At 41.4% G+C, this 17,733-nt stretch overlaps 1 protein-coding gene across 7 annotated transcripts in view; it reads left to right on the top strand.

Annotated features, from left to right (window-relative positions):
• Window positions 1-1,106: 1,106 nt before the first annotated feature.
• The window catches only part of LOC133406182 (ATP-binding cassette sub-family C member 4-like), a 77,510-nt gene continuing 60,883 nt past the window's right edge, over window positions 1,107-17,733 (top strand). For 4 of the 7 annotated variants that reach the window (XR_009769037.1, XR_009769039.1, XR_009769040.1 and 1 more), the window contains exons 1-5: window positions 1,107-1,642; window positions 7,213-7,323; window positions 11,567-11,687; window positions 13,862-14,086; window positions 15,355-15,444. Coding sequence is in view for 3 of the 7 variants with exons in the window: in XM_061683611.1 (XP_061539595.1) it covers window positions 1,566-1,642; window positions 7,213-7,323; window positions 11,567-11,687; window positions 13,862-14,086; window positions 15,355-15,444 (624 nt within the window). In the remaining 4 variants the exon portion in view is untranslated. The other 3 variants (XM_061683592.1, XM_061683602.1, XM_061683628.1) reach the window with 3 other exon arrangements.

Consider the following 17,733-nt stretch of genomic DNA (forward strand, 5'->3'; position numbering starts at 1 on the left):
ACAGACACATGCAGTCACAAACTGTGCAATTTCAAGGTGCTGTTTAGAAAACAAACCATATTATTCAGTTTTGTTTTGCTTTTCTGAGTAATATCTACTTTTTTAATGAAAATTAAAATAACTTACGAATTTACGGTGACTCATCCAAATTCGTCTCGGTATATTTTTTACTAAGCATGATCAACATCTTGAGGCTTTACTGACAAAATTTCAGGTAGCTGTGGTCAACGTGCTGGAAGCACGACATGAAAATGTAGATGATGACATATTTATTGTCGCCTCTAGGTGGCGCTAGAGGTATAGCAGAATATTGTCACACAGATGTGTTCAGGGTGATACTGTTACGCATATTTGGGAGCATTAACCATTTTCTGTTTTGTGGTGAAGGAAATTTGATATGCAAAATTTGATGCGCCGCCCCCGTCATATAGTATGGCAAAATAGAAAAGCTTTTAACAGGTCTGGAGATGCTACACACCAAGTTTGAAGTCAATCAGATGAAAGCTGTAGGACAAGTTTGTAAAAATATGACACTTGTGAATGTGGGTAATATGTCCAAAAGGTCAATCTATCTTTAAAAAAAAAATAATAATAACTCGCTTTCCGTTCATTTTAGGATGCCACTTTCGTAACCGTAGGGAAATCGTTATTGTTTTTTCTTCTTCTTCTTCTTTTTTTCCATATTAGTACAGAGCCATGATTATTATTATTGTTTTAATGTAATCTTTCATGAAAGCTATAAAATATCCAATTTTTCACCAGGCTCGATGTAAGTGCAAACTTTGGTTCGAATCGGGGCATGTTTAGGTCTCAAAAATGCGATTGATCGTGAGAATAATAGGAAAATTTATAATAATAATAATTTCTACCATTAAAATAGGACCTTTGCAGCGGACAATAATAATAATAATAATAATAATAATAATATAAAGACCCGAGTGAGGATAAGCGACAAAGAAAATGGACGGATGGATAATAATAACAAATATTGTTTTTATCCGCATCCATGGAGTGGCGCTATGCTATCAAAACAAGCCTACGTGACGGCCACGTGACATGTGAACCACATGAGGAAACGTAACATCTGGCTGCCACCAACAGCAACATTCAAGCTAAAAGCCACTTTACATTTTTACACAAAGGTGTATGATACAGTTGTTAAGACGATATGGCTGATACTCACTGGGGAAATATATAAAATACAGTTTATATTGTTAATATATTTACAGCAGTTACATAGAAGGGTGTGTTTTACGTGCTACCTTCAAGTGCTCCTTCCTGGCATCCGTTTTCGTGAAGCTTACGACCGCTTAGATTGGCGAATTTTGATTACTGTTGCCTAAAAAGGACGAGCACAAATTGAGGAAACTTAAAATTCAGCTTTGCTTTTTGGGTGTCTTTTCGTTTGAATTGACTTGAATATGTTCGGCTGAAGGAAACAACTCAATATGAATAGAGACACTTTCAGTTTTACATGATGTCCTCAAAGTGCACATGGCAGTGCCAATGTGTGGTGATTCAGCACACTTCGGCGAGGTCACTCAAGAGTTTCCCTGCATTGGAAAATGTTCCCGGAGAACAGAGACATTGAGAAACCCAATCCTTTGGCAAATGCGGGATTTTTTTCACAGCTTTTTTTGTGGTAAGTCAGCGTCATGACAGCACCCGGTCAGTGTCAAGTCGTCCGTGTGCGTTTCGGTTGTACTGCAGTGTTTACTATAATTATCATGCGCGATGAACTACTTTGCACATGGGTGTAAGAAAAGTGGCAAAAGTACTCATACTCAGTGGTAAAAATACAAGTACGCGTGCTAAAAAAAAAAAAAAGAATGTACTCATTCAACTGGGCAGCTGTTGCTCAGTTGGTAGAGCCGCGGGTTGTTCAGTGAGCAAAGGGTTGCCGGTTCGAGCCCCAGGTCACTTCAACGCGACTGTAGCTAAACGGGAGACCCTCTCGCATGAGACTCTTTAGCCACAGCAAGCGCTGCAACTCAACCATGGACTGACCCAGATACAGAAGTGTGCGACTCCAAATGTTATCCTGAGATGGACGGATGCCACGAAACTGTATCAACGCCTTGAGTAAACGTAGTTAAGCAAATGTCCTGAAATTAAATATATAAATAAAATTTGACTGTCAATTTTACACAGTGCTTTGTTTTACATTATGAACTTGCATAATGTATTGAGATGGGAAAAAAATGGCTTGACGCAATATTTAATAGAACAATGTTCCCATTGTTAAGCGATTTAGATTAGATTCAAGATTCTTTATTGCACAGATATGAGGTACTGTACTGAGACAACGGCATGCAGTTTAGCCATCTAACAAGAAGTGCAAAGATAGATGAAAGTGCCGAGTGAGTGTATATGAATGTGTGTGTGTGTGTGTGTGTGTGTGTGTGTATATACAACCCCAATTCCAATGAAGTTGGGACGTTGTGTTAAACATGAATAAAAACAGAATACAATGATTTACAAATCATGTTCAACCTATATTTAATTGAATACAATACAAATACAATATATTTAATGTTCAAACTGATAAACTTTATTGCTTTTAGAAAATAATCATTAACTTGGAATTTTATGGCTGCAAAAAAGTTGGGACAGGTGGCAAAAAAGACTGAGAAAGTTGAGGAATGCTCATCAAACACCTGTTTGGAACATCCCACAGGTGAACAGGCTAATTGGGAACAGGTGGGTGCCATGATTGGGTATAAAAGGGGCTTCCCTGAATTGCTCAGTCATTCACAAGCCAAGATGGGGCGAGGTTCACCTCTTTGTGAACACGTGTGTGAGAAAATAGTCAAACAGTTTAAGAACAATGTTCCAATTGCAAGAAATTTAGGGGATTTCATCATCTATGGTCCATAATATCATCAAAAGGTTCAGAGAATCTGGAGAAATCCCTGCATGTAAGCGGCAAGGGCGAAAACCAACATTGGATGCCCGTGACCTTCGATCCCTCAGGCGGCTTCTCTGGGCCCGAGCTCATCTAAGATGGACTGATGCAAAGTGGAAAAGTGTTCTGTGGTCCGACAAGTCCACATTTCAAATTGTTTTTGGAAATTGTGGACGTAGTGTCCTCCGGGCCAAAGAGGAAAAGAACCATTCGGACTGTTATGGATGCAAAGTTCATAAGCCAGCATCTGTGATTGTATGGGGCTGTGTTAGTGCCAATGGCATGGGTAACTTACACATCTGTGAAGGCACCATTAATGCAGGTTTTGGAGAAACATATGCTGCCATCCAAGCAACGTCTTTTTCATGGACGCCCCTGCTTATTTCAACAAGACAATGTCAAACCACATTCTGCACACGTTAGAACAGCGTGGCTTTGTAGTAAAAGAGTGCGGGTACTAGACTGGCCTGCCTGCAGTCCAGACATGTCTTCCATTGAAAATGTGTGGCACATTATGAAGCGTAAAATACGACAACAGAGACCCCGGACTGTTGAACAGCTGAAGCTGTACATCAAGCAAGGATGGGAAAGAATTCCACCTACAAAGCTTCAACAATTAGTGTCCTCAGTTCCCAAACGTTTATTGAATGTTGTTAAAAGAAAAGGTGATGTAACACAGTGGTAAACATGATCGTGTCCCAGCTTTTTTAGAACGTGTTGCAGCCATAACATTCCAAGTTAATGATTATTTGCTAAAAACAATAAAGTTGATCAGTTTATATTAAATATCTTGTCTTTGTGGTGTATTCAATTAAATATAGGTTGAACATGATTTGCAAATCATTGTATTCTGTTTTTATTTATGTTTAATACAACATCCCAACTTAATTGGAATTGGGTTTGTATATATATATGTATATATATATATATATATATATATATATATATATATATGTGTGTGTCCAAAAAACACACAAGGAATTTGTCTCCGGTAGTTGGAGCCGCTCTAGTACGACAACAGACAGTCAATTGACAGAGAACACTGAGATATAAAGACATTGACAAAAAACAGTCACTGAGCAATAAATGGTTCATAGTTATCAGGTAATGCCAGTAAAAAATATTTTTTTACAATTGTGCAAAAGGTGCAGACTCCTTGAGCACTTAGAGCAGTTCGAATGACTAATATTGCAATAGTCCGGTGCAATGACCATTGTGCAAAGGGTGCTGAGACGTCAAAGAGTGTATGCAGTTTAAAGTGACGAGTATCGCGATAATCTGGGACAATGTTGATTGTGCAAATGTTGCAGATACTCCTCAGTCAGTCTGCAAATGGAGCAGATGCTACTCTGGCATGAGTGGCCAGCATGTTGTTGCAATAGAATTGTAGGTTAGGTGTTTAAGAAGTTGATCGCAAGAGGGAAGAAGCTGTTGGAATGTCTGCTAGTTCTAGTTTGCATTGATCGGTAGTGCCTACCTGAGGGAAGGAGCTGGAAGAGCCGGTGACCGGGATGTGGAGGGTCCGAGAGGATTTTGCACGCTCTTGTCTTAGTTCTGGCAGCGTGCAAGTCCTCAAGGGTGGGTAGGGGGGTACCGACAATCCTTTCAGCAGTTTTGATTGTCCGTTGCAGTTGGGGTTTTTCCTTTTTTGTAGCAGCACCAAACCAGACTGTAATGGAAGAACACAGGACTGATTCGATGACCGCTGTGTAGAACTGCCTCAGCAGCTCCCGTGGCAGGCCGTGCTTTCTCAAAAGCCGCAGGAAGTACATCCTCTGCTGGGCCTTTGTGAGGAGGGAGTTGATGTTGGTTGCTCACTTCAGGTCCTGAGAGACTGTAATTCCCAGGAACTTGAAGGTCTCGACGGTTGACACAAGGCAGCTGGACAGCGTGAGGGGCAGCTGTGGCGAAGGATGCCTCCTGAAGTCCACGATCATCTCTACAGTCTTGAGCGTGTTCAGCTCCAGGTTGTGTCGGCCGCACCACAGCTCCAGCCGCTCCGCTTCCTGTCGATATGCAGACCCGTCACCGTCCTTGATGAGGCCGATGATAGTGGTGTCATCTGCAAACTTGAAGAGTTTGACAGCCGGGTGTGCTGAGGTGCAGTCGTTCCTGTAGAGAGAGAAGAGCAGCGGAGAGAGGACGCAACCTTGGGGCGCCCCAGTGCTGATGCTGCGTGTGGATGAGCTGGTCTCTCCCAGCCTCACATGCTGTGTCCTGCCCGTCAGGAAGATGTAAATCCACTGGCAGATGGCAGGTGAGACGCTGAGCTGGAGAAGCTTGGATGAGAGGAGTTCAGGGATGATGGTGTTGAACGCTGAGCTGAAGTCCACGAACAGGATCCTCACGTAGGTCCCTGCACTGTCGAGGTGTTCAAGGATGAAGTGCAGTCCCATGTTGACTGCATCATCCGCAGACCTGTTCGCTCGGTAGGCAAACTGCAGGGGGTCCAGCAGGGGACCTGGGACGCTCTTGAGGTGGTCCAGCACGAGACGTTCAAAGGACTTCATGTACACGCAGCACTCCATACTGACAGAAAAAAACACACAGCCATAAGTATTCAGATCCTTTGCTCAGTATTTAGTAGAGGCACCGTTTTGAGCTAATACAGGTATGAGTCTTTTTGGGAATGATGCAACAAGTTTTTCACACCTAGATTTGGGGATCATCTGCCATTCGTCCTTGCAGATCCTCTCCAGTTCTGTCAGGTTGGATGGTGAACGTTTGTTGGGCAGCCATTTTCAGGTCTTTCCAGCAGAGATGCTCAATTGGGTTTAAGTCAGGGCTCTGGCTGGGCCATTCAAGAACAGTCACAGAGTTGTTCTGAAGCCACTCCTTCGTTATTTTAACTGTGTGCTTAGGGTCATTGTTTTGTTGGAAGGTAAACCTTCGGCCCAGTCTGAGGTCCTGAGCACTCTGGAGAAGGTTTTCGTTTTCGATATCCCTGGACTTGGCCGCATTCATCTTTCCTTCGATTGCAACCAGTCGTCCTGTCCCTGCAGCTGAAAAACACACCCACAGCATGATGCTGCCACCACCATGCTTCACTGTTGGGACTTTATTGGACAGGTGATGAGCGGTGCCTGGTTTTCTCCACACATACCGTTTAGAATTAAGGCCAAAAAGTTCTTCTTGGTCTCATCAGACCAGATAATCTTATTTCTCACCATCTTGGAGTCCTTCAGGCGTGTTTTATTTATTTTTTTATTTTATTTTTTTAGCAAACTCCATGCGGGCTTTCATGTGTCTTGCACTGAGACTTCCGTCGGGCCACTCTGCCATAAAGTCCCGACTGTTGAAGGGCTGCAGTGATGGTTGACTTTCTCGAACTTTTGCCCATCTCCTGACTGCATCTCTGGAGCTCAGCCACAGCCTCTTTGGGTTCTTCTTTACCTCTCTCACCAAGGCTCTTCTCCATCAATTACTCAGTTTGGCTGGACGGCCAGCTCAAGGAAGGGTTGTGGTCATCCCAAACGTCTTCCATTTAAGGATTATGGAGGCCACTGTGCTCTTCGGACTGATCTCAAACTTGTTTTTGTTGTGTACTTAAGAAATTTGGGTTTCAGATCAAAAGATGAATATGAGACAAAAGTTCAGAATTGCAGCTTTTATTTCATAGTATTTACATCTAGATGTGTTAAACAACACAGGACAGAGCACCTTTTGTTTGAAGACATCCAATTTTCAAGTGAGCAAAAGTATTGGAACAGACATTATTAAATGAACCTCAAGTGAATAACATTTAATATTTGGTGGCATAACCCTTACTTGCAATAACTGCATCTTTTGATCTGAAACCCAAATGTCTACAGTATACAACAAAAACAAAGGGATTGACCTTGCAGTTCCAATACTTTTATAGGGGACTGTATTAAACGGTAAGCTACTTTGTGTCATAGAAACACTGTTTTCTTTTCAAATATGGAGAATGGTAGTAATTAAATTTTTCTTTACACATGCTTCACGGTTATGAGACAAAAAGAACTTACTGGGATGGCAAATAACTATCTACTCATTTTTTGGCACCCAGTCTATCCTGTGGTTAGCCATTCCCAGCATGCTCGTGCCCGAATCAAAGAAGCGTTAAATCCAACGTTCAAACATTAAAAAAGAAGGTTCCTAAATGGTGTGCCTGTATTCACTTCTTATCAGTTCTAACTGTTGTGCAATCAACACATCATTTGAAACATCCCAAGAGCCTTTGGAACCACTGTTCTTATCTAAGAAACCACTCAAGTTTCTTATGACTATTATTAAAAAAGGTCCTTTTAAACCAACCTCTTCTGATGATCATGTTTATGTTTCAGCTGGATAAGTCCTTTGCTACATGTCGGACACAAGCAAAGGCTGGAGGAAAGTGACCTCTACACAATTCCTCCTGAAGATGAATCAGAAGTACTGGGACAAGACCTGCAGAGGTACTCTTTGCGCCTTTTCATTCTTACAGGACCTGTACAAGGAGAGGCATGCTTTATTTTCTATTTGCACTGTGGTTTGATGTTCGGAGGACCCAGGTTCAAATCTGGCCTCGCTTGTGTGGAGTTTGCAAGTTCTCCCTGTGCCTGTGTGGGTTTTCTACGGGTACTCCAGTTTCCTCCCACATCCCAAAAACATGCATGGTAGGTTAATTGAAGACTCTAAATTGCCCGTAGGTATGAATGTGAGTGCCACTGATTCTTTGTTTATATGTGCCCTGCGATTGGCTGGCGACCAGTTCAGGGTGTACCCCCGCATCTCGCCCGAAGATAGCTGGGATAGGCGCCAGCACGCCCGCTACCCTAGTGAGGATAAATGGTATGGAAAATGGGTGGATGGATGGATAGAACCACAAAATGTGAATTCCCCTGAGGTTGTGCAAGTCAGAAACCAACCAAAAATGTCCTAATACAGTGATGCCTTGAGATACCAGTGACCCGCTTATGAGTTTTTCAAGATAAGAGCCATCGTTCGACCGTTTTTTTTTTTTGCTTTGACTTGCAAGCGCTGTAACTCATTCCAACTCCTTTAACAATAAGCAGCAGCTTGGCAGATATTGAACAGTTGATCCAAAAACTGCCACTCCCAGTTGAAGTTTACTTTAAGAGAATTACGCGAGTATTTAAAAGAACCAAACAAGTTTGCCTTAGGAATGCCTCTCCTAGCTTAAAGTGAACACATAATGGAAAAACCATGGATGGGTTTATAGGTAGCATCGATAGTCTCAGAAAAGATATTTGAATACAAATGGAGCAACGCATGTCGACAGATAATGTAACAATACTTACAGGCAGATATTCTTTAGCCTCAGCGAAAAACGACCAATATTATTGCACCTTACTGAGTCATGCCATACCCTTTATACTTGTGTCTGCAGGACTGTATTAATTAAATTCAAGCATTAAATCAGGGTGCACAACGGATTCATTCTTTACATTTTGTATGATTATGTTATTATTAGGCGGCACAGTGGAGCACTGGTTAGCACATCTGCCTCACAGTTCTGAGGACCGGGGTCAAATCCCGGCCCCGCCTGTGTGGAGTTTGCATGTTCTCCCCGTGCCTGCGTGGGTTTTCTCCGGGCACTCCGGTTTCCTCCCACATCCCAATAACATGCGTGGTAGCTTGATTGAGGACTCTAAATTGCCCGTGGGTGTGAATGTGTGCGCGAATGGTTGTGTTGTTTCTATGTGCCCTGCAATTGGCTGGCGACCAGTTCGGGGTGTACCCTGCCTCTCGCCCGAAGATAGCTGGGATAGGCTCCAGCACGCCCGCGACCTTTGTGAGGATGAAGCGGTACAGACAATGGATTGATGGATGTTATTATTAGTATATGTTTTTATACAGTACTATTCTTTAGAGAGCTATTTTCCTTGTTAAAAAACACATTGCAAAAGATGTTTTTTTTTTGGGAGGGGGTAATTAATGATCCTTCTTTTCATTTCAATGGGGAACGATTATTTGATTTACAAGCATGGTCACAGAACAAATTAAAGTTTTATCCCAAGGCACCACTGCATTTGCATCTAAAGCAATGGTGTCCAAACTATAGCCCGGTGGTTATTTTCGGCCCATTTTCTGATTTTAAGTGTCCCCCATTTGACACACCCCATGGCATTATTATTTTTTTTTAAATGCGGAAGTGGGCAGTGTGAAAAGTATGAGTGTGGAAAAGTTTGCAACACCCGTGTCCTAAGTCGGTAAAAAGGTGCAAAACCCATGACAACTACTACTACAAATAATACTAATAAATTGGTTTAACATACAGCTTTTATATAGACACAAAAAAACTATTTATAGCTAAAATATCCATCCATCTGTACTGCTTATGCTAACATTAAAAACAAAATTTCTATTTATGGTGATAATTTAGTTTCAGAAGAAAACTGAGTTAATCGCAATTGTTTGCATCACGTTCTGCTTGACGTTAAGGTCAGATTTGTGAAACATATCAGTAATCGATCCTAATAAAGTAAGCAGTCACTTAAAGATTGTAAGATTGTCCGCTTACTAAAAATTGCTCCTGGTTTGGTTCTGTTTGTAGAGATGTGATTCTGCTGCTGCTCATTTTTATCACCTTTAACAGAAAGCTGTGATGTTGCAGTTTTTCACAAGAACTATAACCGATATAAACAATATATAATTGCTTTGCATATCTTTACCTAAAATTATGGATTGGTTTTAGCATGTCCAACATATTAACGTTAACGAATGTCAAATTGGCCCTTGTAGCTTAAGTTTTATCCGTATACTGCCCTCTGAGAAAATCGTTTGGCCACCCCAGATCTTCAGTCACACAAAACCCCCAAACCCCACAAAACCCTCAGTTTAAATTACCATTGTGGATGAAGTCACACGGATGTCAGCCAGAGCTCCGTTCAGCAAGTATCAGAAGGCTACGTGATGTTGACCGAATCTGAGGCTATTGCTGTTTGGATTCTGCACCAACCAATTGGGACAAGATCTGAGGTGGACCTCTTCCCCTGGAGTCGTCGCCATGGAGGTTTCTGCTCCGACCGACCGGGTCAGGTCCTGAGGCAGAACCACCAAAAGCGTCTACCGTGGGGCGCCTTTTCTCTTTAAATTGACTCTTATGCCATCTTAATGAACATTTATACAACATCTTGCCATCGTAATAAACATTGTACCACACCAGACTATGTGATAAATGTTACCCACTCGACACCCATTGCAGCCTGGTCATCCCCATCTGCGGTCCCTTCTTAAGGTTTCCTTTCTTCCCAATATTGGGTTCTGAGAGTTTCCTTGCTCCATTAGGGGGTTTAGATTAGGGGATGTCCTCAGTCAATGCCAACTGTGGGCCTGTGAAGCTCTTTGACACTCTGTTGTGATTAAGAGCTATACAAATAAACCTGACTTGATCAAACTTTGCATCCATCCACCTGTTCATATTCTATACGTAGGCCTACAGCTTATCCTGTTCAGGGTAGCAGGGACTAGACTCTGGACTCGTTGCCAGTTAATCACAGGGGACATTTTGAGACAGACAACCATTCACATGCACATTCACATTGTCACTGAGTGGATAGTAAAACCATGCTGAAGTAACCACATTGAAGTAAGGTACCAGTCAGTGACTCAACTCTGTGCATGTATTTGATATTGTTTTGTTTTTTTCTTTTGGCCTTCTGTAGCTGCTTTTGTCACACTCATTCCAAAAGATGGGTCAGCCTCATCAAGTGGCGTTAAGCTGGGATGGAGTGGGTCTGAAAAAAAACTGCCCTGGACCTTTCAACCCAGACAAGCCCATGATTTGCTATTACAGTAATATTCACAGTTCACTATTCACAAATTCACCTATTTGCATTTTTTTCCCTGTCACACCTTTTGTCACATCTTTTGTGCTCTTTCTGAAATGCCCAAGATGCTGCCAAAGCACGGACTAAGTAGGAAAGTAGTACCGTAAGTGGTGCCAAAGAAGTATTTTGAAATGATAAAGCTTGACGGAGAGACAATATTTGTATGTTAAAGAGGAGCTAATTTTAGCCTGGGTTTTTAGCGGAAGCTACCGGCGATGTGGGGCCATAGCCGACTGGGAATGTGTAACTGTTGGAGGAATCCAGAGTTGGGATTAGTGGTTGTCTTGTTTTGGGCAGATACCGTGCACGCAGAGACAAGGACTGCATTCCCACCTCCACGGAAGGCCACCAGAATCGTTGACAGAGGGTCTATGGAACCCTGAGTGACAGGGCAAGCAGACGTCTGAGCCCATTCCAGTATTTGGGCGCGAACAAATCTGGGTACAAATAAAAAACTGGAAGAGTAATATTGGGTGGGCAGAGTCTTCCAAATGTCAATGCGCTCTAACACTCTGAGAAAACAACTTAACAAGTTTCATCCTGAGAAGCCAGCTTGTTCTTTTTTTTTTTTTTTTTTTTTGTCCTGTTCGGCTGTTAGGTACCATTGAACTGAAGTTTGGCTGTTTTATTCAGGATTATGCTCAAATATATTTACCCCGACTATATTTGCGTTCCCTGTTAAAGAGCCACACTTCAATTTGGTAAATTCCTGGTTTAGTCCTGTTTTTTCTCAATAATTCTCATGGAAACTTTCCAACATAGAAAATTCCAACAATTTTGCTACCCTATCTGTGACTAACCCTACTGTAGAAGTTGCACTGTAATTTGTGCCTGTGCGAAAACAATGTTTTCACATGTCTTGCAGGTGCTGGGATCTTGAAGTTAAAAAGGCTACAAAACAACTGCGGAAGCCTAAGCTGACCAAAGTCCTTATTAAGTGCTATGGGAAGTCTTATGCTGTAGCGGGACTGTTTGCGTTTTCCTTGGTATGAACCGATAGGCTTTATAAAGGCATGATGTGACCCAAAGTCAATAAGGAATCTGAATTGATCCCTTTCACAAAATAACATTGTCTATTATCTTTAATACAAAAAGATCCATTTATTTAATTATGGGAAAGAAAGCAATTTTAAGTACTTGAAATTTGGACTTTGTAAAAAGGAGAATAGCATCTCTGTAAAGGTTGAATTGAGGCAAATGGAATTTTCTTGTTTGTTGGAGACGTTTAACCTTTATTCCAAAAGGATTCTTTAGTTCAAAATCTTATGTGGTGTAGAGTCTATTCATGCCTCAGTTGGTGTTCCTTGGTGCGGTCACTATCAGGTGAGGTTGGAGGAATGGAGTGGTCTCCTATGTGGCTGATCTCTCTGAGTAATTCACAATGATTCTCTCCAAATACAACATACCAATGCATTTCAAACCCATAAATGCACTCACCACCAAAGCTGGTTTACCCCAAAGACAGAACTCAAACTTGTTGTTTTTGTAATCTTGTTGTTTATGCACTACAGTGCAGGGAGGAGTGCAATGATCGCCATATTGGAGAAACCAAGCAACCTTTGAAGAGGTGCATGGCACACCATCGGCGACCAGCTTCTTAGAGTCCATAGTCAGCAGTCCATTTGCATCTCAAGAAGGGGCATTCCTTTGAGTCAAAATTCTGTAGAGGGAGGACCACTGGTTTGAAAGAGGAGTAATTTCTATGACAAACTAGAAAAGACGTCCATAAACACAATTCAAACAAACTAAAACAAGAAGACATTCCAACAGCTTCTTCCCTCTTGCCATTAAATTGCTAGAGGACTCTGCATCACTTTCACAACTGTAATTGACAGGATCAGCATTACCTCATTACCGGTAAACTTTCATTGCCCAGTGGCTCTCCGTAGTGTGTTTTTATGCTTTTATATCTCAAAAGTATTTTTTTTGTCAAAATGGCTGTCTATTGTCGTACTCGAGCGGCTCCAACTACCGGAGACAAATTCCTTGTGTCTTTTTTGACATACTTGGCAAATAAAGATGATTCTGATTTGAAGCACGACCTACGGTCAGCGTAAAACAATGTTGCGACATCCCTCCCTCGTTTTTGCCACCCCACCAAAATATTTTTCGCTGCGTCCCTGTGCAGGATAGTTGTTCACCAGCCATGCAGGGCAACAACAAGACCTTATTGTGACCTCCCCCAGGGAACACACCCACCGAGGCATAAATAGGGAGAATCAGCACCTCAAATTTAGAACTGAAAGATCCTGTAAGACCCTGAGTATTGTGAACAAGCTGCCAAATTTGAATGAATAAAAAAAATTGCAACGTATGTGAAATAAGGCTCCAAGATCATCAATCAGCCGTAGGACGGTGTGGGCATGACGCTGAATTTGCTGGAAACACGCCCTGGGTTGCTATGTCAATGACAGCGATGTTATTCTATCTGTCTGTGAAGATTCTCAGTCATGCAGGTTAAATCGAGTAGCGATGAAAACATGGCTTCCTTAGTACAGGTAATAATGACGCATTGATCTCATACTGAAGGATAATGTATTGCCGATTTTGGCAACTAAGAATAAGTGATTATTCTTTTGCTTTTGGTAGAGTTCTTGACTTTATTACCACTACCACAAAACCTTGCCACTAACAATTGGCCATGTTTTTCTAAAAAATGATGACAAAACGTATTTTGTCAACGCTAAAGAGTCCATTGGAAATTGTAGCGTAGTTGTACATGCTGCTGGATTTCATGCAGACCGTGCAAGTTTGATTCGCAGCCAGTGCCCCAATACCCAGCCACTTCCAGTCCCAAGTGTGGATAAAAAATGGTTGGGTTGCGTAAAAAAACGGGACTTGCTGTGGCGACGGACAAGCCGAAAAACTAAAAAGTCCCTTATTGCAGTTTTGAATTCAAAAGCATCCAAGATAACAGCAGGAGTCTGTCCTGAGTAGCCCCTCTGATAATCTCAGCAGCTCTAATTTAAATTGGCAGACCAAGCACATATTTGCTGCTTCCAGTCCAGTGAGCAGTGAGGTGTATGACATAATGGCATCCTGCTGATGTCACTTTTTGGAATATAACACGCAAACTCTGTTGTCCAAGTGCTCTATCAAAAATTATTTACTTCCTCTTTGACTGCAGCAATTACTAATGCAACTGTTTTCCTTTTTACAGGAGGCCATTAAAGTCATCCAGCCACTTCTTCTAGGGAAAATAATAATGTTCTTTGAGAATTATGATGCAGATGACCAAAGTGGTCTTTGCGCAGTATACGGCTGCGCTGCTGCCATGTGCGTGTCCACCATCGGTTTGACTATCCTCCAGCATCTCTATTACTATTTTGTCCAAAGAACAGGCATGAAGATGAGAGTGGCTGTGTGTCACATTATATACTGCAAGGTCAGTTTCAATGTCGCTTTGTGCTGTGAGATGATTAAATACATAGGTGGCAAAAGTTATCACACTCTGTTCTTACAGTAAGTAGAAGCGTAGATACTTGTGTAAAAAAAGATTGGGAGAAGTAAACTTTCAACTCCTGTACTTCAGTAAAAGTAAAAAGTACAGACTAAATTTTACTTAGGTAAAAAGTCAAAATGAATTTTTACCGTCAATTATATACAATACTGATTTATAACTTGGTACAATAAAAAAAACGTATGCACATAAAATAGTTTCTCTCTATCATGAATTTACATTGTTATTGTCATAGATATAAGGACTAGATAGGCCAGCGCGCTGTAGCAGCCTGGCTAGCTAGCCAACGTACCTACGTGGCGGCCATGTTGGGGAGGTCGATGGTCCCATCGAAGGCAATATGCATGGACTTTGAAATTAAGTCGTAACTTGCTTATTTTTCCACCAATATTCATGAGGTTTACCCTTTTTGTCAACATCAAAGCGTGTTCTATCAATGCATAACATTGGAAAAAAAGCTCCCTAAAATATTTGTATCTGTGAAACGTTACTCCCAGTTCCCTTGTCATAATTGCGCTGCATTGTATGCAACTGTATGCAGGACAATGTACCGGCGTCCTTGGTCTTTTGGTTTTCTTGCTGTCCACACACATGGCATGGGCTGACCACTTTTAACCTCCTAGCTTAGTGTCGCTGGAGGCACGCAACTCCATACGGGCGTGTCATATCTACCTATTTATATCTGTGGTTGTTCTACTAAGAAGAAAAAAAATCATCTCTTTACTTTGTCTTGTTTTTTTAAGAGCTGGCTAGTGTCGGCTCAACAACGGGTTCCCATATATTTGCTGTTTTGAATGACTAACAAAAAATGCTAGATTGGCTAATGATAACAACAACAAAAACTACACTTTTTTTTTTTTTTTTTTTTTTTTTTGTGTGTGCAGATTAGCTCCCTGGTTCATGTTCCTTCATGTTGCTACAGTCTCAGTTTTTTTCTCCAAGATCGCAAAGAATTAATAAAGATCTCAACCACGTTTAATTATGTTGTGTCGTCATCTGCGGTGGGTGAAAAAATTAACAAGCCTATTTTGACAAAATAAGGAGTAGAAAGTATGGATGTTTTTTTAAATGTAAAAATCTGGAAAATAAATACATAATTTACAGATACATGCAGAATCTACTTGTAGAGTATCAAAGTATTTGTACTTCATGACTTCCCACCACTGATTGATTGTCTTTGTGGCTTTCTTCAGGCTCTTCGTCTCAGCAGCCAAGCGATGGGACAAACCACCACAGGCCAAATTGTGAACCTCCTTTCAAATGATGTCAATCGTTTTGATGAGGTCAGGTGTGCTGCAACATTTCAATGACCAGTTTCTTTTCCCCATCATGAGTCTCTGCGTTTTGAAGCGTGCCTTAGGTTAGCAAGCTGTCACAGCATTGGTGAATTGACTGAAATTGTGCATGTACGTATCCTTTTGGCGGCATGGTGACAGTTTTGAGGTTGGGGGTTCGAATCCGGCTTCTGGTGTTCCTGTGAGTTTGTATGCTCTTCCTGTGCTTATGTGGGGGGTTTTCGGGTAGTCTGGCTTCCTTAATTGAAGACTCGATATTGTCCATAGACGCGATTGGGAGTGGTTGTCTATGCATTCCCTGCGGTTGGCTGGCGACCAGTCCAGGGTGTGTCCCGCCTCTCGCCCAGAGTCAGCTGGGATAGGCTCCAGTGAGGATAAGCGGTACAGAAAATGGATGAATGGCTCATTTCTTCAATGTCCCTCTGTTCTGCCTTACAACAAAGTAGTTGAAATGTATTTGTAAAGAAAAAATTCGGCCTGAAATGAAAATGTTGTGTGAATACAAATTATGAAAAAAATTAAACAATGAATCAATAGCCGATAATTTCCATTTCTTCAAATGCCCATCGCTAGTAATACCATTGTCTCTGTTTGCGAAAAACTATGTTCAGTAAACTGTGAACAGTTCATTGCGCAGATATTCCAGACCCAGTTGCTATACTATAGGTGAAAATCCGTGATATCAAGAGACTATGTAAAAAAAAAAATATATATATATATATATTTTTTAATAGTTTTACCGCTCCCATACACTTTGAACACATTGAAACTTATTAAAACACTTTTAAACGCATTGTAAATGTATTTGAACATATTTTGCATTTACATTTTACATTGACACTAGTGTAATTCATCCATCCATCTATTTTCCATACCGCTTCTCCTCACTAGGTTCGTGGGCGTGCTGGAGCCTATCCCAGGTATCTTCGGGCGAGAGGCGGGGTACTCCCTGAAGTGGTCGCCAGCCAATCGCATCGCACATAGAAACAAACAACCATTCGCACTCATATGTACACCGACGGGTAATTTAGAGTCTTCAATTAACCTACCATGCATATTTTTGGAATGTGGGAGGAAACCGGAGTACCTAGAGAAAACCAACGCAGGCGCGGGAAGAACATGCAGACTCCACACAGGCGAGGTCGGATTTGAACCCGGGTCGTGAGAACTGTGAAGCAGATGTGTTAACCAGTCGTTCACCGTGACGCCTTTGCGTAATTCAGTTTGTATATTTGGTCTCTCCATTTTGACATGCATCAAGCAGCCTTGGTTCAGCAAAACTTTTCATTCATTCATTCATCTTCCATTCCACTTATCCTCACTAAGGTCGCTGGGCATTCAGAAAAACTTAATGTTAAAAATGCAAAACGCCAAAGGTGGGCGAACGAATACCATTTATGTGGCGGTGTTATTACACTAAGTAAAAAATGTGTCAGCAACACATAACAGGCAGACAACATAACAATACTCACAGGCATATATTCTTTATTCTCAGAGGAAAACTACTAATGTCACTGCAACTTACTGAATCACTTACAGTAGTTGTGAAACTCTTCTTTGTTTGTGTCTCGATGAGTGTATTATACTGCCCCCGGCGGCCCAGTCACACTCAGCAAAGGGAGCTGCAATGAATTAGTCATGCATTAATTCTTTACATTCTATTGAATTATTTGATAAAGATCAATATTATGGAGTGCTGTTTTTGCTATTTAAAAAAAACATTACAAAAAAGGCTGAAATGGCACTTCTATTCATTTCAATGGAGAAAGAGCATTAATTTATTTATTTTTTAACCTGTCCTGTTTGGCTGCTTGGTCAAGTAGAATGGAGAATCTATATCCCTTTTATGCCAGAACAGTTTTACTGTGCAACAGTGGAATTTTTTTTTATACTGCCACTGTGGTTCTTTGTATTATCATTGATATTTATTGAAAATTGGAGTTGGAAAGAACGGGGATCTAAAGGGGAATTAGAGGACACAGAGGAAAAATAAACAATAAAAGACAGGACACGAACTGTGAGAAAAATATCCAAAACAAAGCATGATATGCATACTACAATGTCACATTTCATTTGAGTTTTGTATGGGGCAGTAGTGCTACACCCTGTCGGGGAAGAACAGAACAATGTAGGATAGGATGGGACGGGTACAGGAGGGGAAGAGAGCAAGACCAGGGTAGTGGACCTGGCTCTGCGACTGGAATGTGGTGGGAGTGGCTATTTAGAGTCTAAACGTGTAGAAACTGAGCGCAAGTGAACGCATATTTAAATGTGGTT

This window comes from Phycodurus eques, chromosome 1 (assembly GCF_024500275.1).
Source record: "Phycodurus eques isolate BA_2022a chromosome 1, UOR_Pequ_1.1, whole genome shotgun sequence".
Classification (NCBI taxonomy): domain Eukaryota; kingdom Metazoa; phylum Chordata; class Actinopteri; order Syngnathiformes; family Syngnathidae; genus Phycodurus; species Phycodurus eques.